This window comes from Sander vitreus, chromosome 12 (genome assembly GCF_031162955.1).
Source record: "Sander vitreus isolate 19-12246 chromosome 12, sanVit1, whole genome shotgun sequence".
Classification (NCBI taxonomy): domain Eukaryota; kingdom Metazoa; phylum Chordata; class Actinopteri; order Perciformes; family Percidae; genus Sander; species Sander vitreus.
Window position 1 is genome coordinate 8,921,872 of NC_135866.1, and position 27,834 is coordinate 8,949,705.

Consider the following 27,834-nt stretch of genomic DNA (forward strand, 5'->3'; position numbering starts at 1 on the left):
AATTCAAGAACACATTCCCTAATGGTGGCATTTCACACAAATAAATAATAGGATAAAGTGATGACATTTTATACTCAAAAAGTCAAAGGTCAACTTCACTGTGAGATCATAATGTTCTGCAAAAAGAAAACGCTTTTCTGTCCATGATTCAACAGCATAACTCAGGAACAGAAGGGCAGACTGAGACCACATTGGCCATGGATTGTTCACATTTGGTCAGATACTGAATTGGTGACACTAATCTTGGGTGCCATCCTTGAACCTGTGGTGATTTTACTGATCTTCCGTGCTGCTGGGTTGAAGATGTGTGTGAAGCATCCAGGTTTCACCAAAAAAATACACTTAATACCTTTAATTCAATTTCTTAAAAAGTCTTGACTGCATATTTAATGAGTCTGGACAGACATGGGTGTAAAAGCAACCTGACTGGTTGGAGGCATATAACCAAAAATAATTACACCTAATTTTCTTTCTTGTTATTTAGGTACTGTGAACTCCCCCATAGCATTTTGTTCTCAGGATTTATTGTTTTAATAAAGAATGGAAAATAAATATTCCCAAACATAACCACCGTCAATTAGTGAGCTAGAGGTGTTGGTAGGCGTTGGACAGAGCCAGGCTGTTTCCCGTCTTTATGCTAAGCTATGCTAACCGACTGATTAGTCTAGTCTTATTTTTAGCAGACAAACATAAGAGTGGTATTGCTCTTCCCATCTCACACCAACAGGCGCGTTTCCCAACCAAAATGTTAAGTTTTTTTGCGTAGGTTAACTTACTCCTGGGATGGGTTCTTTTCCAAAATCACAATCACCACAATATTTTTTTCTTCACTCTTTAATTAATAGTTATTTCAAGTTACATATACAATGTTATTAAATGCAACTTTAATATACAACCCTTTAACTTCCGAACCAAGACGGAAAGCTCTTCCGCCCACTTTTTAAAACAAAGCTAAAAAGAAACATATCTGAAGAGTTAGTGTGCATCCATAGAACAAACAAATGAACATATGCAAGGCCGAAAAGTGCAAGGTATCATGGGTATAGGCAACTACCAAGCAAGGACACAAGATATCACAGATAGTACTGTATGTAGAAACCCGAAAATTGCCTGCCATTATCATGTTAAGATTAATATGAACTTTGGTTCAAGGAGTTCATAAAGCATATGGAAGCTACAGCTGATGTGGAATTGAGTGCAACGCTGGTCTGTACTGAACCGTGATGAGGATCTTGTCTTGGCAAATCTTTTAAACTGTACATTCATACAGTTGCGACTCCTTTGCACTAATGCTGTGGAGTACAGGAAGGGTAATTGTACAACTTAAGTAGAATTCAGCCTTATGCCGTCAATCCACAGCAGTGACATCAATACTGTGAATAATCTGAGAGGCTCCTCTCTCCCTCTCTCCCTCCTTTGTGGAGTCGGTTACAGTCACGTCTGTTTCAGAGGCTGGCATCACATCAACACAAAGGGATAAAGGAAGCCGCTGAGAAAGAGAGAGACAGCATCTCAAATGACACGCTATGCCCCATGTAGTGACCTACATCGCTTTACGGCTATTTGTCTTCCCGTGTGGCCGACAGTAGTGCACTATATGGAGGGAACAGTATGATGTCTGAGAGATTAGTCCCCAGAACGGCTGCTGAGGCGTGGCCCCGCGCTGGTGTCAGGTTGTCACATTTGATGGAAGATCCTTGCTATGTCATAGGTGACTATGTGTAGAAGATGACCTCAGGAATCTGTCCGTCCTCTACAGAAGTGCCGTTGTTGTTGCCCGCTGCGTAGCAGAAGGTGAAACACGTCTTTGTGCCAGTGGATGATGACTCGTGTGTTACCTTTCGCATTCCCTTAGTCCCATAATGAGAGTCCGGGCCCTGCAAGACAGACGGAGAGGGTTGAATACGCTGGTGGAGCCAATGCTGCACAGTGACAGGTTAGATATTCTAAAGTGTCCACTAAGGGGGAAAAGAAACGAGCAGAAACAATAAATCCATTAATTGATAAGTCGATCAACAGAAATATTTTTTATAAATCATTCATTATTTGAGTCAAGCCTCTCAAATCTGAAGATTTGTCAGTTTTCTTTGTCTCGTTTGAGAGTAAACTGGATACATTTCGATTTGTGCACTGTTGGTCAGCCAAAAAAAAGCTATTTGAAGGTAGTGTAAAACTACCTTCTATTTTTTCTAAATATTTTATAGACCAAACAATAATCATTAGTTGCAGCCCTGGAAAAAATATCTTTCCCTTGGATTGGAATGCACTCCTAAACAATGTAGGACTGCATGTGTATCTAGTATCATCACCAACACATCACAGACCTTCAGTGTAGCACAGGCAGTGTAGTTGACATTGGGTAATATCTCCACTGGTTCTTTGAACATGACTCTGAAGGTGTTGGCTGACCCGTCACAGCTGAAGCCTGTATCATTCTGGCCCAGCACAGTGTTGCTGTCTGTGTGTATGATCTGCAGTGAGAAATTAAATGCAGAAATTAAAAATGATACTTCGTGCCTACAAGGTACAGCGAAACCGGACACAAACGTATCCGACGGGTTCGGGTCCACACCTGTATGTTGACTTGGTAGTCTGTGGGTCCGTGTATAGAGCCGTAGAGGCCGAACCCAACCACAAATATCCTTCTGTTTACTGAAAACCTGAGGAGAAAAACAGAACGGAAATATATCAAGAGGGGAGAGGGGATGACACAGTTGACTGTGTAAACATTTTCTCTCGTCATAGTAGAAAAAGCACAAGTGTAAATAATAACATGAACGATGGTTCTGTCACAACATGCACTACCACCGTTAATGTTATTAGTTCCACCTGTGCTTGCCTTGACTACAGTGCTGGCTTTTGACATTTCTTTCCTTTCAACCAGGACCTAAATATTGATATATATATATGAGTATGTATTCTGTCCTGTGAGGATAGCAGTACAGCAGATGTTTTTCAGGTCTCTTAAAGTTTGTGTTCCAGTTAAAAGTCCCTGGCTTTATATCATACAGTATAGTTTGGCCACAGTATCTGCTGCATTGTCTGTTCTTACTGATTAAATACATTGGAAATGTTAATCTCAGTTTAAGTGAAGCAGGGAAAGGTGCAAATGCTGCCAATGTCATCTACACTAAAACAGTGGTGCTGTGGAGCTTATTTTCTTATTTAAAGTTTAAACTAGAAGTGGACTCACTGACTATATTGTAATGTCCTTGGTTGATTAAGATCATGGGCCATTTTTAAGTTCATAAATAATTACTAAATATTTGCTAAATAATTGATTACATTTAATTGATACAGTGGTTCTCAAAGTGTGTGGTGTAAGAACCACTGAATTAATTCTCTTCCAAGTGATTTTTTGTTAAGAGTAAGGCTGTAATTACATTTTTAAAATGCTCTGCTCCTCACTCACCTTATGCGGTCGCTTGTCCCGCTGTAACCCCAGCGGCTCTCCACCTGTCCAAAACGTGTGATGCTGCACTCCTTCCCGCGGAGGCAGCAGCGAGGCCTGTCAATGAATTCCACGCGAGGCTTTGGGTTTACTGTGAAGTGGAGGAAGAGACTCACCACCTCTCTGTCAGTCAGAATACTGGACTGGGCTGGACCTAAAGGGACGACGACAAGACCAGAAGACGGGGATCAGGGTCTCAAGCACAGGATGAGTATGCGAATGAATGAAATGTATCAAAGTAAAGCTACAGTGTTGGTTTCATTGTGTTTCTGTTCACCTGCAGCAAACTCCTCAATGGTCATGAGAGGAAAGCGGATGAGTGTGAGAGCTTTGCCCAGCACTTTGCGTTTGTTCTCGGGTGTGGGCTGCAACTGCTGCCTGTGAGCCTCTGCCTCTGCCCAGCGCACCGCTGCACCAAACAAACGCACCTCCCTCACCCCGAGAGTATCCCTCTCCAACACTGCCACCAATGTATCTAAGGGAGGGAGAGGTGAAAACCCAATGGTCAGTTGGGCCGTTATTCTGAAACCCAACTGTGGCTATAATGACATTCACAAGGCGACATTACCCAAATCTATGTCCGTAAAGCCTTCAGCGGCGAGAGCATCTCCAGTGTTCTTATCGATGTTCTCCAGGCAGAGGCTGGCAAGCTGAGGTTCATCAAACAACCGTGCCTGAAACGAAAAATACACCAACACATTTGTTTTACTACACGGCTCAGTTAAAAATTTAGAATTGACAACTGCACTTAAAAAAATGACAATTCAATAAGTACTGTGATGTAGGTATGCACTATTGCAATAAGATCTAAGAGTAGTTGTGTATTTCAAACCTTAATACTTTTGTTTGGAACAGACCGAAATATGTCAAAACACCGAAAGCTGGCATCAAATGTGTGGACAGACTTGTAATCTTAACTTTTTCTTTGATAGACAGTGTCTGATTCAAATCATAATTTAGCCAATTTAAGACTATGTTAGTTTTTGTACAGCTGCATGTGTTTAGACAACAAGTAATATTTGAGAACTTTGGCTTCTTTTTTATTTAAAAAGTGTTTTGTCAAAAAACATCTATATATTTCTCAAAGTAAGGTATCGTACGAGTGTTGTTTTGGTAATGGAACCAAAACCCTGCTATCGTATCAGCACCAGTATCAAAAAAAATTAAAACAATATCCAAATGTATCTGTGGGTTTTTAAAAAATGTCAGCTCTGTTGCATATCATACTGACAGTATTTGCACACAACATCTAAGGCAGCAAAACTAGGAGTTGAAAGAAGCCGCAATCACTTAATTGCATATTAAGATTTAGAGGCAGTACAATCAGTCTGACACATCAAGCTGCCTTGTTAACATTTATAGCTGGGGGAAGCAGACCTGTGTGAGCAGCATGAAAGCATTGTCTGCTCTCAGGTTCTTCTTGAGGAACTCCACACAGTGAGCCTCCAGTGCTGGTACTGCATACTTTTTAGCTGTATATAGTGTGGTCATCACCGTCTCAGGCCCGATCTGGACTTCATCAGAGTAGAGAAACCTGCAGGAGGATCACAAGTTATAAAAGACATTCGAATTGTATTGGCGCACAGCATTTAGTGACCTGTATGGTTATGCTTAGCATTTATTATGGTCATACGATGAATGAATTGGTATGGAATTTGATGTTGCGTTGTCGAGCTTAATTTTACCCGCAACTTGTCGCTATTTCCCAAATAGACTACTAATATGACATGACATTTAAAAAAAATAAATAAATACAAGCCCACTTTAAGGACAAGCAAATATTCAGTTTAAATGGCACGCTCTCGCCCTCACGCGCTCCTTACTTTAGCAGGGCCAGAAAGGCAGCTGGCTCCACATCAGGAAGCTCGATTTCCGTTGAGGTCGTCGCCATCCCACCGTTGAACATTGCATCAAATACTGCGCTCCCCACAGCCAGAACAAACCTGACAATGTCGACAATCCGCAACAATAAAGAACAAGAGAGAGGTTACGTATTTTCGCGTTGCAGATTCACAGTTAGCTTGCTAATATTTTGAATACGCATACTGCAGTTCTTACCTGTGCGCAGGTATCCTCTGAACCCCCATTCCTTTGCCCACTAAAAAATGAACGTCACTGAGCACTTCGTTGTTGAAGAGGAAAGCAAATCTCTCCTTGACGGTGCTCTTCGTCGCCTGCCAGTTGTACACTGGCTCTCGGTAGACCAGCACAGACGCAGCTGCCGGAGTAGCGGTAGGTGCTGCCGACGCCGACGCATTTGACGCTGGGTTGGTTGCCATATTAGACGCCGGGGTGGCCATGACTCCGGCTGTCGCAGCACCTGCCGCAGCGGACTGCTGCAGGGAGTTCTGCGCAGTCGGCGGAGCTCCGCTCGAAACACCGTTGCTGTCTCCCCCGCCAGGCCCCATCTGTGGGTTGGGACGTCTCGCTGCTCCCTGTGCTCCCCCAGCCGTACCGACCGCTCCGCCGTTGGATGCTGGCATGGAGAAAACGCTATTGCTGGGCTGGCTGTTTCCCAAAGGACCCGGGCTGGAGAAATTAAGGCAAGGAGGCCTGCCGCTGTTGTCTCCAGCAGCCATCTTGAACCGAGAGTAGGCGTAAACAACACACTTCATCTCTTTGAGTATTTCTAGTAGTCTCGACAGTCATAGCTGTCCTTAGCTGCCCCCTGGCGTTTGTTATTGTTACTACAAGGTGCTCTCCATTTGCACAAGAGGGCCATTTTCCTCTCACATCAGTTTTTAATCTATAGCAAACACGCTTGTTTATGATTGCTTATAACCAAAACACCATCTTTTTAGGGTAACACACAATCCGTTGCTTTCGTAGTACAGTCCATTTCAGTCCAGACTTTGGGTGTTTAGTGCATAGACTCTATATGGCCCACATCCACACTGCCCTAATCAGGCAGACTTTAGGTTTATTGCATAGTGAGGTGTTTAATCCCAGGTCCTTGAGCTTTGTGACGAGCCTGGAGGGAACTTTGGTGTTAAATGCTAAACTGTAGTCAATGAACAACAATCTCTATTGCTTCCTTTTTTCCAGGTAAGATAAGATTGTGTGGAGGATGTGTAGGCAAACTGTGTAGGTCCTCTGTGCTGGGTAGTGAGCAGCAGAATGTAATCGTCAACCAGTCGTTCGCATTTCATTACCACAGAGGTGAGTGCCATTGGGCGGTAGTCACTCAGGCAGGCTGCTCTTGTTTTCTTGGGAGAGGATTGATGGTGAGTTCTTGAAACACGTGGGAATGACAAACTGTATTGAAGCTGCTGCAGCAGCACTCTTCCCTGTTGTTGTTAAAAGTTAACTGCTAATAATTTGATGCACAACATTTTAGTTGACTTAACAAAAATATAATAATAATATAATAGAATCGGATAAAGCAACTCTTTTAAAATTCCAGTTCATCAAAATCACTTCAATAGTAAGCATGTAAAATGGCACAGGCATTTGGTTCTAATTCATACCGATCATTTCCATGACAGTATAGGCCTATGTGATAATAGGATATTTGTAAGAAACTGCAATAGTTTGTGAGTAAATATTGCACTTAATTACATAAAACTACACAAAACTGTCTAAGTATCCCTACGTCCTCATGTATGTGAGCAAGGCAACAGACATAAACAGAGAAGACCAACTTTAGGCTACTTCAGGTGTGTGTAAAGTTGAGATTTAAGTAAATAAGCTATTTTTATGACGAGATAAACTGTGGGTTCTGTCAATTCATTAAACCAAAACCTAAATTGTAAAGGCATTAGACAATACAAAGCATGTGCGCACCAATATCAAATGGATCCTTTTTGAAGCATCAATTGAATAGCACGTTTTATGATGATGTGTTTTACTTTTTTATTAGTATTATTATTATCAGAGCCTTAGATGGCACTAAGAACAACGAGATCGTGTTCTCTGTATTATTTCGCGGAATGAGGGGAGGTGGGGGGACATTTAGGCTACATTCTATAATTGAAAATACACAGTTGGCTCACATTGGCTGATTCCAGTATTTGGATTATATTTCATTACCTTCAGTTCAATCTGAAGTAGGCTTATATAAAGGATTCACCACTCCACTATAATTGTATTCCCGGTATAGAGCAAGGCTTTGAAAGAGGATTTAAGCCGTCATATGGGAAATAAAAATGTAGCCTAATTAGAAAAAATGGGGGAATGGGACTCGTGACCATTAGCATATAAAACATGTAAATCCTGTCCTTAGCCCTGGCTATTATTATGTCTTCCTTTCAAATAGGCCTATGTTAAAATGAAAATATGAATTGATTGAAGAGCCTGCCAGAGCAGGCTTGGCAAGTGCAATAAAATAAACAAAACAATACATTTTAAATGTATACAGTTAAACTAGTGGGTAGCCTATTTTAGAAAAAAGACAACTTGGTGTGTGTGTGACTTTGAAAACAATGAATGAAATTCCTCGCCGACATCACTGAGTGCATCCCACCGCGAGCCTGACACCCTCTCTGCCTGCTACTCATCAACCGTGACGTCAGGGCGGCGCGGGGGAGCTGTCCTCGCGCGGAGGGTGCTGCTGCTGAAACAAGATGGCTGTGCGCGCAGGAGGAGCAGCGGAGGAGAGCTGAGGCAATGCAGAGGAGGAATGAAGAGGGGGGCGAGGAATTCACTCCTGTGCTGTGTGTCTTGTCCTGCCAAAAGAGCAACAGCTCCGCTGAGAAAGAGACAAGCGCTTTCTGACATTATGCTAATTGTTTCCCGTTACCATTTAGGGTAGCAGTTTGGCGGTTTGAGTTTTTTTGTAACCAAGAGACAAACGGACTGACCAAACAAATCACGGAGCACTCAGTAGAGGACAGCCGGGGACCCTCACGCCGCTATCAGAGATGTCCCTGCTATGTGTGGGAGGTAAGAGAGGAAATTAAAAGGGTAATGAAAACCCTTTATGTTTGATGTTATTGAAGTAGCCTATCACTTGCTCGCGGTTTAGCTGCACCAGTTGTCTGACAGAGCCTGCGGGCTGTCAGCTCCGTAGAAAAGTCTGTGTAGCCGGAGCACCGGAGGGTTTGTGCTGATCAGTCATTAAATCACACGGTAGATGGTTAACGGGAACACAGCACGTTTATAGTGTGGGGGATGCCACTGGGATAGGCTACTTTTACCGTCACTGTTGCAGAATGACATGTTTGTTTAAATTACTCAACTAAAGATGCCTTGTGTGGATGAGTTCTGACAGCAAAGAAAAGAGACACATTTGTTACAGGCATTCGTGACTGTTAATAGTACCAGAAGCTCTTCAAATTTCTATAAATGTCTACATGGAGGAGGAGAACCGCTGTTTCCTCTCCCGGTGGGTACTGTTGCGGCGTGTGTGTGTCATTCGCTCTGTTCATTCATGCGTGGGCAGTCAAAGGAGGTGGAGGAGGACGAGGAAAAGCCCCTGCCGCTGCTGCTGTTGCCGCACCGCCGCGTTGCCGCTCCGCTGTAGTCGTGAGGGAATACTAGTCGGCCGGAGATGCTCGTCACTTCTCGACGTTTTCCCTAAAGCGATGCGTCACCTCCTCTTACCAGACTCCCTGAAAGCTCCTGATGCTGACACTGTTGCCTCTCAGTGCGATGAATAAGCATCTGTGATTGCTCATAATCAAGTAACACCACCTCCAGCTTCACACACATCCACGACGCAGTAATCAGGCCCAAGCTGAGAAAGAGGGGACCCCTCTAAAACGCATTTTGTGGTCCTTTTGTTGGACACACAGGGGTTGAATCAAAATAGCAAAAACAACTTTCTCGAAATTAGGAGAGTGTTGTGTTAACTAAATCTGGAACAGGCAGGAATGACAATTAGGAAGGTTTTTGCTGGGCAATTTGTCATCATTTGACTTGATTTTAATCTATAAAAGTATGTTTTAATTATTGATTACTTTCTCAATGATTCTCAATTGATTGGACCTATTTGTTGGTCTATGAGATGTCAGAAAATGGTAAAACAACATCAACAATAGCTGAAACGATAGGTTCATTATAGTGAAGTGAGCCAAAGAAAATTAAAATCTGCAACTATATTGATCATTTGTTACTTGTTTTTTAAGTAATAATTTAATCACAAATTCCAGTTATTGTCTTCCAGCTTCCGGAAGAATTGGCTTGTCGTTTTTTTTGTTTTTTTTTTGAGAATTTCTTAGCCTTTCTTTGCCTGACAGTAAATTGAATATCTTTAGGTTTTGGGCTGTTGGTTGGACAAAACAAGACATTTGAAGACATGACCTTGGTCTTTATGATATCGTGATTGTTTTTTAACCATTTGCTGACATTTTCTAGACCCAATGACAGAGAAAATAATTGGCATTATTATTATTGATAATAATAATTATTAGTTGCAGCCCTAATTCCAATCATAATTGCCAAAAACCTGAGGTGATGTCTTAAAATGGCTTGTTTTGTTAGACCAACAGTCCAAAACCAAAAAATATTTAGTGTTTGAACACATAAAACAAAGAAAAGCCTCACGTTGGAGTAGATGAAACCACAGAATATTTGTCATTTTACTTGAAAAATGACATTGATTATCAAAACATTTGCAGGTTATTTTTCTGTCGATCAACTAATCAATTAACCAACTAATCCTTTAAGCTCCAAATCTGATCAAGCACTGGTCAGTGAGGTATAAGTGTGTAGGGGTATGTTTAAGCTCAAGACATTTGTCATAGATGGAAAAATGGCAATTATGTGGGGACAAAATGAAAGTTAAGGGGGGGTTTCAAAGTCACCTTTTTATGTCAGGCCCATTATGGATGCTACCCCACCTCATCCTGTCCCGCCAGGTCCACCTACTGTCTGTCCCTGCACTGAGTCAGTCCCAGGTGTCATTAAGACCCTGAGCGGTATTCATTCATAAACACCGGCTGCAGCTGTCAGTGTCGTGGACTACGAGACTTGGCAGCGAGCCCTCTTTCTGTTCCTGTTACATCATTCATGCTCACCTGACTGGAGCTATTTCTGGCCTCCACAGTACTTTGCGCCTCTTGAATAGGCAGCATTTCTTTGGAGCATCTGCCGACAAAGCAGAATTCAGACACAGATACAGATTAACTCTGAAAAACTTGGCATCTTTTCCTTCAGATATACCACATATTTTTTAAGTCCAGTTTTCTCCCTGTCTTGATTTGGACACTAAATCTCGGAGCGTAATGTCTCTGTCAGCAGTTGCAGGGACTACTGCAGATCTGTGTGTATATATATGATCCTTCAGAATAAGGCGCTGTCCATTAGAATCATGTCAGCCCTCATTTTGTCAGCTCATCCACTCCCTACTTTACATTCTCTGACAGTTCATGTTAAAGGGTTTGCTTGATTCCCTGTCAGGTCTCTGTTTTCTTGGCAATCTGCTTAGTTCCCATAAGTCAGAGTCTGCTGTGTCAGAGGTACTTCCTGAATGAATTCTTTGCTTAAAAAAATGCGGTTACGCAAAACATACTTTCGGCCTTACAGATTGTGCTGTGCATCCTCTGATTAAAGAATAAAAAACCAAGCACAAGTTGATTTGTAATGTCCTTTAAGACATTTTCAGATGGTGATTGATAGTTATAGCTTTGACCTCGTTTTCTGAATTGAGGCCACTTGCCCATTCCCTACATTTCAGTAGATTTATCCAATGTTACGTCCTGTCACAGGCCTATTGTTTATGAGTTATAGGCACTTGCATGTACAGTATTTGTATGTGTGTGTTGGGGTTGTCCTGTCTGCTTAGATACATGCAATTGTGACAATATATTGTTTGTGGGGCTTGTGGACATTTCTCATCGTAACTCATCCTGTCAGAGAGATTTATGATTGTGTGGTATTATAAAGCTTCCACTGTCGAAAATCCAATTCCTTTTATATTGATCTTCACTTACTGATATATTTCCAAGGCTGCTTTAGTGTTGACACTAAAACACAGCACAAAGCAGGCTCTAATGTGGTCTGCCTAAAAAATGTAAAGGACTGCTGAAAACATAGTTTGGCTCCTTTCTTGTCTTCATTTATTCATTGTATTGAATTATGTCATTTTCTTTTAACATTGACAGGGAGCTTTCAGCTACAGCTGTGTTGAAAACGGAACTGGACACCAAAAGGATGTCAAGCCAGTGCCAGAGCAGAATCTTGACCTTAAATTAAGATGCAGACACACCGACGTATGTGTTTACATGTAGGTTACGGGTGTCGCAAATGTTGAGTAGACATTAAGGTTGGTGAGGTATAAATTGGAAGCGGAGATATTTTCATTGCTGCAGGTGCATGTGAGTGAGTCACTGCAGTTGAGTGCGTGTGTGTGCTTCTGTGCCTGCTGACGTAACAGCATGGCACTTCAGCTGCAGATTTAGCTTAAGTTTGAGTGTGTCATGAAAGTAAAAGTAGTGAGGAATAGAAACGTGCCTTGCTGACTCAGGGCAATTTAACGTTGGTTACTATGGTGACCGAATCTGGTGTGCCTGGTCTGCGGAGAATATTGTGAGATAATTCGTGAATTAATAAAGGTGCAGGTTCGGTTACTTGAGCTTCATTTGAATTTTGTTAATGCAAACCTGTGTGTGCATGATGTGTACACACCTGCAGTGTGGCATGGGGATCTGGAGCATGTGTGTGCGCGGTGGAGAGCATTACGTCAAAGCTGGTAAAAAGGTGCTGCAGAGAGAAAGCCTGGGCTTTAACTGTACTTTGAAAAATCCTCTGACGCATTGTGTTTGATAAAGGTGGGAATTTTCCCACAAATTCCCAAAGTTAAGGCATGATTGGGCCCTTTCATGTTGATCAATGTCGTTTAATTTTAAAAGTCTGAAAAATTAAATGGCTTCCCATCACATTTACTACTATTACAATTGGAATTTCTTCTATTTAAAAACATGTTATTAATGGAAAAATACGTATTTTGACCATCTGATTAATCCATGCAACATGGTTCTTTTTATTTGCATGTAGGTGGTATACTGTACTTTCTGTTTCTGTATCCCACACTGGTGAAGCACAGCGGGAAAGCCGCCCATGTTTTTTTCAGCGCTGTGTGTTTCTATGTTTTGCCACCACACTCCATGCCAACATGTCTGCACCTTATGGCAATGAGGCAGAGCACTTAGTCCAAATCTGCATAGCTGCAATTTCAGTTTTCTGCGTCAACACTCTTTACCCACTACCAGTTAGTGGTGATTGGCAAATATGTCTTAAATGTATTAAAACTCCTCGACGCAGCGGCCACGGGTTCGACTCCGACCTGCGGCCCTGTGCTGCATGTCATTCCCCCCCTCTTTCCCCTTTCATGTCTAAGCTGTCCTATAGAATTAAAGGCCTGAAATGCCCAAAAAAATAATCTTGCAGTAATTTCCATTTAATGTAGTATAATTTACAGACGTTGTTTTAATTTATCACAAGCATCGTTTCCTGTTCTCTGTGTAAAAGTCAAAAAAAGGAGGATGCAGTTCAGAAGTGAAAGCAGATGGCGTTCCTGTGTGTGACTTTGTCCCTCTCTGTGTGTCCACAGTGAAGAAAGCCAAGCTGGATGGACCCCAAGGTAAGACCAGGGATCCTGGAAATAGAAAGAGGGAGAGACTTGCTGTTATGTGACATACATCTTTAAGCAGACTGAGAACAGATTACATGCTGCAGCCATTAATGGAAATGAAGGGATGGGAAGTCAGTTACTTTGTAGACTATAACAGGGCCTACCTTATTATTTACTAATGCAGAGGCGTTTTGTTGTAACGCATCCCTTCTTCATCCCTCTCTCCTTAACAGAGAAGTTCAACACTTATGTGACTCTAAAGGTGCAAAATGTGAAGAGCACAACCATTGCTGTCAGGGGCAACTTGCCCAGCTGGGAGCAAGACTTCATGTTGTGAGTCCCTCAAAACTTCTCCTTCTGTTTCTCCCTCTCCCTTGCTCTTTCCTCTGCTTTCTCGTTTCATCCTCTCATCTACTCTCCACTTCAGCTGCTTGAGTGCTTTTGTGTTTTGTTTTTTTAAATCTCTGTCACTTTCTATCAACCTACCTCCCTCCCCTCTTTTTCACTCCTCCATCCTAAGTGCCCTTCATCCCTGAATTGTTTCACGTAGCTCTTCCTCTCTGCATCCGCACCTCGGCATCCAACAACCGTCTCATCCTCTTTTTCATCTGCTCTCCCTCGACACTTCTGCCCCTCTCATCCTCTTTCTCAACCTTGGCTCCCTCCCAGCCTCTCTTCCTCTCCTGTGTCACTTCTTCTAAACACGGCTCCTTGTTCTTCATCTACTTTTCCCTCCATATACCCTCTTCCCTCTCCTCCTATAGCTCTCCAGGAATCATTAGCAACATTTTCCACTTTTAAATGAGTTTGTTTGAGCTTGTGTTTCGATAAATATTGGAATGATAGCTCGTTGCAATTATTAAACATTATACAACACAGAGTATTTGGCATGCAGAGAGAATACCAGTGTGGTATTGACAGTGTAGCAGCATATGGGCGATGAATAGTGAGAATTGTTTAGCATGTGGGATGCGGCAGGCAGGCTGACTGCGGAGTCCTGTGCATTTGTATGATGTTTGGAGGCGTTGAGCATTGTACTGGGGTTGCATCAGTGAAGCTGTGTTATGTAATATTTGGGCTGCAGAGAGTGCCTCATCCCCTCCTTCAAACTGCCTTTAAATGACTGTACCCCGTGAGTCACTGCCATGTATCAAACAGGCACGTTTCCTAAAAGGAGTCACCATTGAGATGGGAAATCCAGTACCCCTATTTCTTAATTAAAGTTCCCACTCTCTCCCTCCAGGCATGCAATACAATCACCTCCTCCACTGCCTTCATCACACTCTTCTCCTTCTCTCTCTTTATTCATCCTCCTCTCTCTCTCTCTCTCTCTCTCTCTCTCTCTCTCTCTCTCTCTCTCTCTCTCTCCTTTCTTTCTTTCTATCTGTCCTGCTTCCTGCAGTCTTGTAAATGTTTTATGTTAGATTATCTCAGGCTTGCTCCCACAGAGATGGGTCTTATATTTGTCACAATGAAGCCCACAAGAAATTACTGTGCATCTTTTGTGTGTATGAGTGCCTGTGTGTGTGTGTGTGTGTGTGTGTGTGTGTGTGTGTGTGTGTGTGTGTGTGTGTGTGTGTGTGTGTGTGTGTGTGTGTGTGTGTGTGTGTGTGTGTGTGTGTGTGTGTGTGTGTTTAGCATTTGTCTTTAAACAGTGGTGGAAGAAGTACTGAGATTCTGCACCAATACAACAATGTAAAAAATATTCCATTACAAGTCAAAGTTCTTTGTTCAAACCATAGGTTCGAACTCCTACTCCTAGTATTATTAATAGTATCAAAATAAAAGTACTCAACATGCAGAAAAATTGCCCATGTGAATAATGTATTATTAGTATATTCAAGGTGGAGATAGTTTTAAATACTTTATATACAGTTTGGTGGTTTAGTCCAGTGGTTCCATACCTCGTCCAAAGGGTCACAAGATAAATCTGAGGGGGAAAAAAAACAACAGCAGAAAAAAACTGAAAGAAATAAACAAAAATGCTTACAGTTTTTGGACTTTTCTCTAAACTTTGCTGTTTTGTGAAATAATGGATAATTTACCTTGAAGAACCACTGGTTTAATCTTTCAATGCACCGTATTGGTTAATGATATGCAGCTGTCAAATAAATGTTGTAAAATGAAAAGTGCAATATTTCCTTCTGAAATTTAGTGGAGTAGAATTAGTAAGTAGCATAAAATAGAGATAGGCAAGTAAAGTACAAGTACCCTAAAAATGCACTTAAGTGTAGTAGTTGAGTAAATGTACTTAGTTACTTTCCACAGTTGTCTTTAAATGTGTTTTAATACGTTTTATCTTGAAATTTCCTGTTTATCTTTCTCTTCCTATCCAGTGAAATAAACCGCTTGGACCTGGGTCTGACAGTAGAGGTGTGGAACAAAGGGTTAATCTGGGACACCATGGTCGGCACTGTGTGGATTCCCCTCCAGGGCATCCGACAGTCAAATGAGGTTTGCTACCAACCACCAGCACCACATAAGAAATGCTGTAGTTGAACACTCTGTACTCAAGGGACTCACTCAGTTGCTGGTTGGACATGTTTTCATCATGCTCATTTATGTGTACGGCATGTTGTTTGTGCCTCAGCTGCAAAATGTTTTCCTATACGCAGGAAGGTCCGGGGCAATGGCTCACACTTGACTCTCAGGTCATCATGACTGATAATGAGATCTGTGGCACCAAAGAGCCCACTCTCCACCTGGTGCTGCTCGACACACGCTTTGAACTGCCTCTCGGTGAGAAATCAATATTCACATCCAAGTGAGAAACTGTCAATAGGTGGGAGAAAATGAGAATATGAAAGTATAGGAAATCATCAGCCCATGAGGGAAGGAAAAGATGACTTAAATGATGTCTGTCTGTATATTTTCACAGCAAACAGTGATTGATATATGACCACCAATAATCCCTGATTTATTAATTAGAATAGATGTATTCAAGGCTGTCTGTGTGTATGTGTGTCGGGCAGAGGGTTTGTGTCCTTTTCTTCTCAGTGATCAAGCTGTGTTCCTCTTAACATTGATTAGGTGTCATTTTCTTACTGTTTCCTTTTCCTCTGGTCGATATTGTACACCTGACTCCTCAGTTTGTGGACCTGACCTATTTATAGAGGTTTGGCTTTAAGGCTGTAAATGAAAAGGCCAATTTTCAATGTCACTGTGTTCTTAGCAGGCCAAAGTATCTGGGTCAAATAATATTAGCAAATGTGTTGTTTTAGATTAATTTGTCATCATTTGGGTGGAGTTTGTAACAAAGAACAAAACAGTTTTTAGGCAAAACTATTTTAACAGCTTACGTGGGTAAAACTCCATTAGGGTTTTTTTGCGACCTGAGTTTGTCTTGTTTTTTTTTTAGATATCCCTGAGGATGAGGCACGATACTGGGCTAAAAAACTGGAGCAGCTCAATGCCATGAGGGACCAAGATGTAAGCTGTTACCCCATTTGATTTAGTACCCCAGTATATCCTTACATTTAAGGAACATGATTAATCGGGGGAATAACATTACAAGATGAAATCCAACATTACATTTTCTCCACTTCCTGTCTATAGGCAAAATACTTTCAGAATGTCATACAGTTTTTTAATTTGTCTGACTCTATTATTCTTACCAGGAGGAGCAGGAACGTCCTCTACGTGTACCAGGAACCCAGTGCTGTAAGTAACCAATCGCTGTGGGTACAAACTAGTCAACAAGAGATTTATATGTTTAGCTGTTGAGATGTAATTAGATTGCTTAAGCTCAGCGTGTGCATTATGCTTGTAACCACACATGGGTTGTTGTGTGTTAGAGGGGAAAAGATTGCTGCACTGTAAAGGATCAATAGCGGTATCGGATGTCTGGAGACAAGCTCTTCCAGGATGCTGCTGTGTTTCCACTATTGACCCCGCCTGCTGAGCTTGCTGAGCCAGCTGTCTGGTGCAGGTGGAAAGACTGGTAGCCTCAGCACTCCCGCTGTGCTCTCTTTCCATTTACCTGCTCCATCTGGGAACTTTTAAGCATTAATTGTGTGAATGCATGTTAAAGCACCCATATTATGCTCATTTTCAGGTTCATAATTGTGTTTTAAGGTTGTACCAGAATAGGTTTACGTGGTTTAATTTTCAAAAAACACCATATTTTTGTTGTACTGCACCGCTCTCTCTCACTGCTACAGATCCTTTTTTCAGCTATTCTCTGTTTTAGCTACAGAGTGAGACCTCTTCTTCTTCTTCTGTACTATCTTTGATTGCACTCGCACATGTGCTCTGATGTAGATCATGTCAGCTAGCTAGCTCCATAGACAGTAAAAGAAAGGCTGTTTCTCCAACTTCGGTCAGTTACAAGGCAGGATTAACTGGGAGACTTCTAAATGAGGGCGCACATGTAAGTAGTTCTTTTGTAGATTATGGTGAACTTGTGTGTGTTGTTGCAGTGCTTTGCTATTGAGAATGAGGTAGCATGCTAGCGTTAGTATTAGACGCTAACGCTACGAGCTAATGGTTGTGGTTAGCCAGCTCGTTTTGGCTTGTGACGTCACAAGCCGTGCCAATTTTGAACAGCTCACCCAGAGACTGAAGGCAGGACACATTCAGAAACCGTATCTCACTCAAAACAGCATGGATGGATTTTTTTCAAAGTTTGTATGTGTGTGGAAGCACCAGAGACACAAAAGAACAAATCCCAGAAAAAGTGTTTTTTTCATAATATGGGCACTTTAATGTTTGGACATCAGTGCAATTCGTAATCAATACTGACACTCTCCTGTTCATTGCAGGTAACTGGAGTCTATGGGGGGACCAACAAAGTAAGTAAGCAATACATACTGTACATACAGTGCAGTCCAAGTACCTGGGGAATCACATGTTTTTAATTGATTTGGTTCTGTAAATCATCACATAAGGTTTGAAATGAAACAGTTTAAGGTTAAAGTGCTGACTTTAATCTTCCATTTGAGGGTGTTTACAAGTATATTGGATAAACAGAATAACAGTGTAGGGACTAATTGTTTTTGGTAGAAAGTAGTTCCGATGAAAAACAGCGAGGTCTGTGGATTAGCCAAAGTAATTTGGGTGAACCGACCCTTTAACACCAGTCATTGTTTAATTTTAAAATCCAATGTTCTGCAGTGCAGAGCCACAATAATGAAAAATATGCAAATGTTCAAGTACATGTGGACTGCACTATCCATTCTGCACATAGAAACCTGTTGTACATAGATAGATATATGCATACATTACATATATGCAAAAAAAGATGGTGTGTCTCTATCTCTCTCCCTCCCCGTCTATCTCTTTCTCTCTTGCTGTGATTAGCAGATGGTCTTATATAAGTGTCTGTCAGACTCACCCGCACAAATGCAGAGACTCATATCATCTCTGGTCACACAGAGGAAAAAGGAAAGAGCAGGGGGTAATGATAGATGGTGAGCTGATGAAGTGTGTGTGAGAGAGAGAGAGAGAGAGAGAGAGAGAGAGAGAGAGAGAGAGAGAGAGAGAGAGACACACACAGACAGACAGACAGACAGACAGACAGACAGACAGACAGACATGTGGGGACACGGTTGAAGTGAGAAACAAAGTTTGATGCCTTTAATTAGTGTTTACACGCCCAGACATGACGATGAGGTGTAAGCGGTGCACACCCGCCTTCATCAGCGTGCGAGAGGCGATGATGGATAATGATGAATGATTAATAGATGCTGGTTTCACTTTTGACTGATTCAGCACTGTTAAAGTCTCTCATTACCTCCCTCCGGGATGTTATATCTGATCTATGGACACCACAGAAAAATAAAGCATCTCCTTAGTGAGCAGGATTGGATTTATGTTCAGTTATGATGATGAGAATGAGAAGGAAGCCGCAGATGATTTTCATCATGTGCTTCATGTATGGATGCACTCTCAGTGACCTATATGGGTCTGATAAGAGTTCAGTAGTGGTGCCATCTCATCTATGTTATCTGTAATTACCATGGTACTAAAAGAATGGTTCAGTGCTGATTAGAGCCTCTTGTCTCTGTGCCACGTGACAAGTTGTCAATTGGGAGCAGCACTTTGATGATGTTCTTTTCTCTTTCTCTTGTTTTTCCTTTCTCCTATTACTGCACTCTATGAGGACAACATCAAAAAGACTGATGAATTATTTTTCTCTTGCCATGCGCATGTGCCTCTGTGCAGATGAAGACCCAGACAGCGCTGTGGACGACAGGGACAGCGACTATCGCAGTGAAACCAGTAACAGCATACCCCCTCCCTACTACAGCACATCCCAGCCCAATGCCTCTGTCCACCAGTATCCCATCAGCCACCAACACCGCAGCTCCAGAAGCTTCTCCTACCCGTGCTCTGGCAACAGCCACGACCTCGACTACCAACATCAGAGGACTGTCAGGTGTGTGCCTGCTTTAGTGTAATTAGGACATGGAAGTAATGATGGAAGTAATGATTACTCTTCGTTATTAATTCATTTTCTGATTTTTTTTTCTGATAAATTGATAAATTGTTTGGTTTATGAACTTGTGAAAAATGTGCATCACAATTTAGTGCACAAGGTGTCTTCAAATTGCTTGTTTTGGCCGACCAACAGTCCAACTCTCATTCAGTTCACAATGATTTAAAACAGAAAACCACAGCAAACTGGGCTGGTTTGGGACAGCTTCAGTCCGAAGACCTGATCTGACCCTCATTTCCTAACAAAAAGCTGCTCCTCAGACCCATATGCATATATGTAACATAACAAACATAAACTGACCCAGCTGTACTGACCTGATCTGCCCCGGTGCCTCTTTGTCCTTGGGGTCCAGCCAGAGAGGCCCTCCAAGAGCACACACACACACACACACACACACACACACACACACACACACACACACACACGCCGTTTTGGTTGTTGTAGTTGTAATAGTTGCTGCTGTTTTGCTTTTGTTCTGGGTTGTCTGTGTCTAGTTCCTCTGCTGGTTTTGTGCGGTGTCATAAGTTTGATTTGCTTGTTTTCATGTTGTCCACTTGTATTACACCATAAACAAAAAATGTACCAAATGGTACCAAATTATAATTGATTCATTTTCTGTTGATTGACTAAACAATGAATGAAACTAATTTTTAAACTAAATGTAATAGTCATGATGGCTAGTTTCACGTTAAAGGTAAAGTTAAGACTTGACTGTGTTAATGTTAGTGGTGATGTTTGGTTTAGTGCTAGGCCCTTTTCAAAGAAGACATTTTGACTTGTCACAGTAGGAAAAATACAGGAGTTATTAATAACATTAACAATGTCTTTGTTCTCTTCACTTGTCCCAGTAAGCCATGATAGTGAGTGAGCCGGCACGTACAATACCAGGAAACTGAAACTGAAGCAGCTAAATGGAATTCAGCCATAATTAATTTTATTATTTATACCTGCACTTTATCTACTGACATGTCAAAATGTCTATTAGTGAATGAACACAGTAAATGTCATTCTGCCATGCCGGGTGTGCGTGTGCCAGTCCTTCATTGGGCCATACAGACCAAACGCTATTTCTCTTTCAGAGTTGTTTATAATACTGTTTCATTTCTCAGGTTGAATTGACACATTTCTCACAGACTGGAAATTAAACTATGCATCCCTCCACCTCTTGCTTTATGAATTATTCAACTGGCATCTAATGGTCAATACTGCACATAAGATTAGCTGCTTGTGTGAGTGTATTGGACAGGGCAACCTCCCCACACCCCCGCCCATTCTTGTTCATTTCTTTTTTTCTCAGCACTCTACACTCACTCCCTCCCTTCTCGCTCTTCTTTTGTTTTGTCTCTGTGCTCACCACTCCCTAACCTTCTTCACCCCCCCCCCATTATGAAAATAATAATTTAGCATTTTATTTATATAGCGCTTTTTAGAACACTCAAAGACACTTTACATAGTTTACTGATCCTACTTTATCTCTGTGCCTCTAGTTTTAAACAGCCCTATTCATCAAGAAGTATAAATACCTTTTCCCTGTTTGTTACATTTCTGGATGCTTGTTCTTTTTCTTTTGTCAGCTTTCTGGAGGCCTTTCACCTTTCTGTTCTGCTCTATTTCTCACTGCTTGTCTGGAACAGTTGTATCCCCAGTGCCTTTCATCGATTAGCCATCAGCATTATTCCTGGCCACCCCAAGACATGTCGAAAAGGTTTTTAGTGGGACTGTCCGATAGAGTACAAAGTCTACAGGCAATTGAGTGCTCTAATAAAGTGCTCTGTAAGCATTTTCTTGACACTACGGTTCATAAACGGAGGGTAAACCGTTTAATTTACATGTGTACATGTATACATGCAATAATAACCTGAAATAAAACTATGTTCAATATAAAACTGTATCCCTTTTAAGTAATTTAATTCATCTCTCCTGGGCATGTTGCGCTCTTGCGTCTCAACTCTGTTTCTGTTTTTTCTTCTCCTCTCTTTAGTCCCTCTGGGAGCTATGCATCGTCTGCAGAGCTGAGTCGGTGCAGCAGTCAGCTGAGCGAGGAGGACTATGGCGGTGAGTATGGAGAGAGGGATCCTTACGACGAGAACGACTCTTACCACTCCTGCCACTCCTCGGTTAGCTACAGTAAAGGCTCTCCAGACTGGGACCCTGATGAAACCCAGGGTGCGTACAGTGATGAGGGCGGCTACTGCAAAGATGGAGGAGAGGAGGCGGCTCTGTATGAGGAGGATGACGGAGGACTGTATGAGGGAGAAGAGGAGGGCCTCTATGAGGATGAGGAGATGATGTATGATGATGAGGATTTGTACAACTTGGACGGGACCCTCAGTGAGGACCTGGAGCCTCCATTTACCCCCACCCCAACGTCAACAGCCCCCACAACTCTGGATGTACCCTGCTCCAGACCTCCTCTGGAGAAACAGCCGTCCTTACACCAACAGCAACCCCCTACTCAACCCCCCAACCAAACATCCAACCAGTCTCATCCCCCTGGCATGGCCCCATCAGGACAGCCCCCCTCTGGTCAACAAACAGCCCAACCACTTAAACAGCAGCCTCAAACACAGCCTCAGCCGCAGCCAGCCCCATCTGCCACTTCCTTCTTCTCAATGGCCAAACCTCTAACAGCTGCAGTCACAGGCTTGGCATCTACTTTCCTGTCTTCTGTTCCCACCGCACAGCCTGCCCAGTCTCACCCTCCAGCCTCATCTGTATCTCAACAACACCAGTCTGCTGTAGCCAGCGTTGTCCCTCCATCCCATCACACCACCATGGCTAACTCAGCCTCCCAGCCACCCTCGACTGCCATGGGCCCTTCCTCCCAACCGACCCCATCCTCTGGGCAGCCTCAATCCCATCTCAATGGTCCTGCCACCACACAGTCAGCGGCCCCTGAGGACCAGCCTCTCCAGCTGGAGGAAGAGCCATGGCTAGAGGAGGAAATGATGTTGGAAAAGGAGGCCAGGACGCCCCCTGCTCAGCCAGAGGACACACTCCCCATGGAGGAGACGGAGGAGCATTTTGAAGAGAGCAGGCCGGCGACGCCAGTAGAGGAAGAAGAGATGCCACCTGAGAGGTAGGAGAGAAGGTTGGAAGGATTTAGATCAATGAACTACACAACAAAAATAGACCAAAAGAGAAACAACATTTTTGCTGACACTGTTTTTTTGTTTTAGTCCTCCAGTCATAGAGGAGCCCAAAGAGCCAGTGGATCCAGCAGTCAGAGCCAAAGAGAACTGGCTAAGGCTCTACAATAAAGTCTTAGAACAGCTTCGGGAGGTAAGATCACTGGTTTGAACACCGACCCTCACTCCAAATTCTAGTCCAGTGCTCCACAACAGTCTAGTACAAATCCCAGAGCTGCAGGCCTGATTCAGCTCCACCCTGTAATCTAAAAGACATATACCGCATTCAAGAGACTCTAAAAGTGTCTACCAAGTCTTTGAAATATGAATGTGCAGTGCATTATTTATGTGCAAAGACAGGGTACATACAGTAAGTTCTTGAGTTCTATTTTGATAGTGTTTTTTGCCAGACACCAGAAAGCAGACTTAACGTGTTTCATATTCTATGATTGCTACTTTTGGTTTTGTTAAAATAAAAATACTGATGGCTTGAAGGTCAGCCAACTTTTTTTTGTTTGGCTGCAGCAACAAACCACTCTAATTCCAAACTGCTCGATTTAATTGTACACATTAAGTTTCGCTTGATCAGTTAGTTTTCACTTGCATATTTTATTCACATCTTATGTTGGTCTTCATTACCTTTGAATTCAGTTGTGCAGAGAATTAATCACTTGCTTCGATGTTTATGTTGCTGTGTGTCACGTTGCGTTTTTGTACATTTGGCTTCCCTTCGTTTGTCTTTTTTTTTTTGTGCCGAAACCCACTTTGTTTTCTTTTCAGTTTCATGTCATTGCCATAATGACACTCGCATGCACTTTGCTCGGCCGTCATTGGAGCATGCTGACAGGTAGGTACAAACTGATTGGATGCCTGAGAGAAAGAAGGAAATGCGACAGATGTCTTGTTGAACTCCTCACTGTGTGTAAATAGGCATTTTCACTAACTCATCTTCTCAACAATTGATTGATGAAATTGATTGAACTTTTCTGTTGGATCTTGCAACAGATGTCATCCAGTCTGATTAAAAGCCACACTGCGTCTGATTCTCCAAAGACATATTTGATTTAAAAAAGAATTTGGTTCCCAAGCATACAACGTATCATTTCGAGTAAAAAAACGAACAGAAAATCCCCAAAAAGTCAAAGGTACAAGACTGTTTACATATCGTCATCTCAGAGCGAAGGAACTACTCCTCCCATAAACCACCGTGCACCACTGAACAAAGGAAACTAACGTTAGTTTAGCTAACAGCTAATTCGGCTAACCGCTAGCTGAGACAGCATGTAATAACTTTAAAAGACCCTCAAAATAAAACCTGAAAATAACCGTTAATATATATAACGGCTGTTATGTCAGCTGTAGACGGCTTTACCCAGTGTTAAGTTTGAGTTAACGTTATTTTAGACTGAATCAAGCTGTCAGCTAGTGATTAGACGAATCAGCAGTTAGCTAAACTAACGTTCACTTTCCGGCAGAGGCTAACGTCAGAAGCGTGGAACAGATCGTGATTTGCGCAGTGTCGTAAATCCTTGTGACAGATCGTGCAAGCAGCACAGATCGGGTACTGACACCCTCCCCCCCCCCACCAGCATGAGTTCCACCAATCAGAGGCATCACTGTGGGATTGTGGGATTGTTCAGGATTGAAGTACTTATCCAAGACATCGTGAATAAAAGACATTTATCTCAAAACAAGGGTAGTGCCCCATGATTTGTGGTGTCTATATGAGCATATACAATCGCTGAGTCATGTCGGCATGCTGGTTTTAAGTCTACCATCAACGGTTACGATTTTATGGCTTATACTCCAATTTGTCAATGGAGAAATTGTATTGTATTTTTACTTGCGGAACCCGCTGTGGGTGGGACTGTTGAGCTTTATTGCTCATGTAAGAGTTTTTACTGACCCAGCCCACTTTCGACCACTAATGCAATAACTTTAATTGAGATTTTAACAGCCCAATAAAGCAATTTCACAATCAGATAACTAAACTGTGGCCTCATTCATAAAGCAAATGAATGCTAGAAAAGGGTGCAGGGATGAACTTAAGGTTGCTTGTTTCTTCACCTGACATTCCTTCTTTGTCTCTCTCAGGCTCGAGGAGAGACCTCGAACTCGCTGTGGTTTGGTAAAGGAGGGTAAGTGTCTGCTGTCAGTTCCTCAAGTAATAGACATACATGGAAGACATTATACATCACACAATGTATTAGTCAAGCTAATGCAAGTGATCATGGTGGAAACCTGCCACCGTCGCTTTAGATTGAAAAATGCCCTTCTTTAGTCCGGGGAAGTCCTCCGTTCTATTTCATTCTGATCCACAGGGTCATTCAGCTCATGGCATTTGGCCAGTAAGTATTGAACGGCAGTGGGCTGCCCTGACTTAGCTGGCATGTCATTTGTAGATGAGGCAGACACACAGAATGGAACTAAGGCTGCATACAGAAGAAATGCTAAGTTAGCCTAATAGAAACACAGCAATTATACCCAGGTGTGTGGAGTGTTGTTCCTAGTATGTGAGATGAGGCAGTCTGCGTAATTATTAAACTCTCTAGTGAAGTCCTTGACTGGAGTAGCATTAGAAGCAATGATAGCGGGAATTACATCTGCCCCACAGTAATAAAAAACATGATTTTGTAGTGAGACATTTTGATGATAGAATTGTTTTATCTACTGTAAATATTGATGAACATATTTATATGAATGTATAATGGTTCATACCTTTCTTATTCAGAATGGGCGGTGCACTCTACAGTATTGACAGCATGCCGGACCTTCGCAAGAGGAAAGCCATTCCTCTTGTCAGAGATCTGGTGAGAAACAAACATTGACACACATACAAGCAGTAATGTACACCAATATTGTGGGCTGCCCATATGGGGGTGCCCTGGAATCATTTCTGTTGCAGACATTATTGGTTTCACTGAATCTTAGTTTACTCTAAAACACTCATCTCTCTTCCTGCATTTTCTGTACTTCCCAGCATTCCCTTTTTCTATAATCCATAGTGAATATACTGATACTTATGTTGATTTCCCTTCCACAGCTGTGTCATATGCTTGATTTGTTGATAAATAAGTTAAAGGCTTGCATATCTGTGCTGTTAATGTAATAACAGTAATTCATCAATGCAGTTACACTGTTCTCTTCTAGAGGTTAGAGCATAGACTATCAGATGCATAGTGGCTTACACATACACACACAATGCATCGTAAATACTTATACAGCTCGTTGTTTGAAATTGCTAAAATATATTGTTTGATTTACACTTTGTCTCTCTCTCCTCTCCTCCTCTGTGTCATCACTGCCTGGACTCATCAGGCATCAGGCATCATGGTGAGTGCTTGTTCATCCCCTACAAATGTGTTTATCACTAAATCAAATATAAATCTCAAGTCCACAGTGTTGTTCACATTTCAACAAACACTTGTTCTGTTTGCTGTCTTGTTTCCAGTCTCTTGTGCAGAACTCTCGTAAGGCTGGAATCACGTCCGCTATGGCTTCCACTACTCTCGGCAATGAAGAGCTGGTGGGTTTCCTCATGCCACGTCTTCTTCACAATTCTGTTCAGGATGTTCCAACCTTTAATCAATGCTGGTGTCAAACTCACATTTCTCTCCTGTATGCCATTTGCAGAAAAGTCACGTTTATAAAAAGACCCTGCAGGCTCTGATCTACCCCATCTCCTCCACTACTCCACATAACTTTGAGGTGTGGACAGCCACCACCCCCACCTACTGCTACGAATGTGAGGGGCTGCTTTGGGGTATCGCCCGACAAGGCATGCGCTGCTCTGAGTGTGGCGTCAAATGCCACGATAAGTGCCAGGATCTGCTCAATGCTGACTGTCTGCAGAGTAAGGAACACACACACACACACACACATACACAAAACACTTTTAAACATATGCATCTATTTTTATTTCGGTATACACACACCCAGCCGTCCACACAAACCCCAAACCTATTTTAGCTCCTCCTCTGTATCCTTCTGCCCGATTGACATCCCATTATTCTTGTCCTCTATCCACTCTCACATTCTCCTCCCTTTTCCTTTCCAATTTATCTCCTGAGTAATGTGCTGTCATACCCCTGCCTACCCTCTCTCTCTTCTACCCATAGCCTTTGCATCCATACTGCTTTGTCTAATTCAGCTCCACAAGGGGTGACTTATCCAATTCCCATACTGATTTTGGAGTCAGTCTATGCAATGCATAATTCATCGATGTGCTGTCTCCAAAGAGTCTCATAAGATCTTGATGCCAACAACATCTGTTGGTCTTTTACTCTCCGACTATCTACTTTTTCCGGACCAGATTGGTAGTTAAGTGGATACAGTTTCCGCCATAATATTGTGAGGTTTGGGGTTTGATCCCTGGCCAAGAAATGTCGAAGACTTTCGAAACTGATCCAATGTTATTTTAACTTGGCACTCAGCTTTAAAGAGATGGATTGCAGGGAAACAGGAGATAAGATGCTAGTCTATGCGCCATATTGCCTTGATATATTTTACACTATAAACTTCTTCTTCCTATATCCCTCTCTTCATTCATCTGTCTCATCAGGAGCTGCAGAGAAGAGCTCCAAACACGGGGCGGAGGACCGTACCCAGAACATCATCATGGTACTGAAGGACCGCATGAAGATCAGAGAGAGGAACAAACCAGAAATCTTTGAGCTAATCCTGGAAGTGTTCGCTCTCGACAAAACAACACACGGCGCGCAAATGAAACAAATCAAGCAGAGCGTGCTTGATGGGACGTCCAAATGGTCAGCGAAGATCAACATCATTGGTAAGTTAAGGGTGTAATTTCTTACGTATACACATACAGATTGTAAAGCCCATTGAGGCACATTTGGGATTTGTTATTTTGGGTCATAGAAATAAAACTGACATGCTGTTTGTGATATAGATATCAAGTGCTGTTGTTTTCTTTTGTTATATTAATGTAAAAAGATTTTCAAATAAAATCTAAGTATTAGTCAGATAGCTGTATAGGACTTTTATTTAAACATCCCTATGTCTCTTGTCCCTCCCTTAGTGGTATGTGCTCAGGGCCTGCAGGCTAAAGACAAAACAGGCTCCAGTGACCCTTATGTAACTGTTCAAGTTGGGAAGACCAAGAAGAGAACCAAGACCATCTACGGAAACCTCAACCCTGTCTGGGAAGAAAACTTCCACTTGTGAGTATAATGGAAATATCAAATGCTGATATGTCATTTTATGTCACTATAATGGACGGTGTAGTGCTCTAATTTAGTGTTATATCTCAGAAAATGAATTCAAGAAACTTCATTTTTTATGTTTTTGA

The 27,834-nt window shown here is 42.2% G+C and overlaps 2 protein-coding genes across 2 annotated transcripts in view; one reads left to right on the forward strand and one right to left on the reverse strand.

The window, feature by feature from the left end:
* Positions 1-816: 816 nt before the first annotated feature.
* Positions 817-6,088, reverse strand: btbd2b (BTB (POZ) domain containing 2b). The gene is made up of 9 exons (XM_078264117.1): positions 5,510-6,088; positions 5,275-5,394; positions 4,829-4,985; positions 4,020-4,125; positions 3,729-3,926; positions 3,413-3,605; positions 2,573-2,660; positions 2,325-2,471; positions 817-1,877 (listed from the first exon to the last, which is right to left on the reverse strand). Exons 1-9 carry the CDS (start codon positions 6,064-6,066, stop codon positions 1,716-1,718), a joined length of 1,728 nt encoding a protein of 575 aa, XP_078120243.1. The 5' UTR covers positions 6,067-6,088; the 3' UTR covers positions 817-1,715.
* Positions 6,089-7,571: 1,483 nt separating this feature from the next.
* LOC144526765 (protein unc-13 homolog A-like) overlaps positions 7,572-27,834 on the forward strand; it is a 36,296-nt gene continuing 16,033 nt past the window's right edge. Inside the window, exons 1-18 of the mRNA XM_078264414.1 lie at positions 7,572-8,332; positions 12,942-12,971; positions 13,196-13,295; positions 15,299-15,416; positions 15,578-15,701; positions 16,321-16,391; positions 16,580-16,622; positions 17,723-17,752; positions 19,125-19,338; positions 21,380-22,477; positions 22,578-22,680; positions 24,621-24,664; positions 25,258-25,336; positions 25,845-25,859; positions 25,978-26,052; positions 26,160-26,379; positions 27,088-27,315; positions 27,565-27,706. Of these exons, the coding sequence (XP_078120540.1) occupies positions 8,311-8,332; positions 12,942-12,971; positions 13,196-13,295; positions 15,299-15,416; positions 15,578-15,701; positions 16,321-16,391; positions 16,580-16,622; positions 17,723-17,752; positions 19,125-19,338; positions 21,380-22,477; positions 22,578-22,680; positions 24,621-24,664; positions 25,258-25,336; positions 25,845-25,859; positions 25,978-26,052; positions 26,160-26,379; positions 27,088-27,315; positions 27,565-27,706 (2,756 nt within the window). The 5' untranslated portion in view covers positions 7,572-8,310. The remainder of the gene's footprint in view (positions 8,333-12,941; positions 12,972-13,195; positions 13,296-15,298; positions 15,417-15,577; positions 15,702-16,320; positions 16,392-16,579; positions 16,623-17,722; positions 17,753-19,124; positions 19,339-21,379; positions 22,478-22,577; positions 22,681-24,620; positions 24,665-25,257; positions 25,337-25,844; positions 25,860-25,977; positions 26,053-26,159; positions 26,380-27,087; positions 27,316-27,564; positions 27,707-27,834) is intronic.

Bases quoted from the DNA above. Each gene is read 5' to 3' on its own strand.
- btbd2b (XM_078264117.1), bottom strand. From the start codon at position 6,066: ATGAAGTGTGTTGTTTACGCCTACTCTCGGTTCAAGATGGCTGCTGGA. The intron at 5,395-5,509 runs GTAAGAACTGCA...CGACATTGTCAG, and splicing joins CAGAGGATACCTGCGCACAG to GTTTGTTCTGGCTGTGGGGA. The intron at 4,126-4,828 runs GTCTGCTTCCCC...TTTTCGTTTCAG, and splicing joins CTTTCATGCTGCTCACACAG to GCACGGTTGTTTGATGAACC.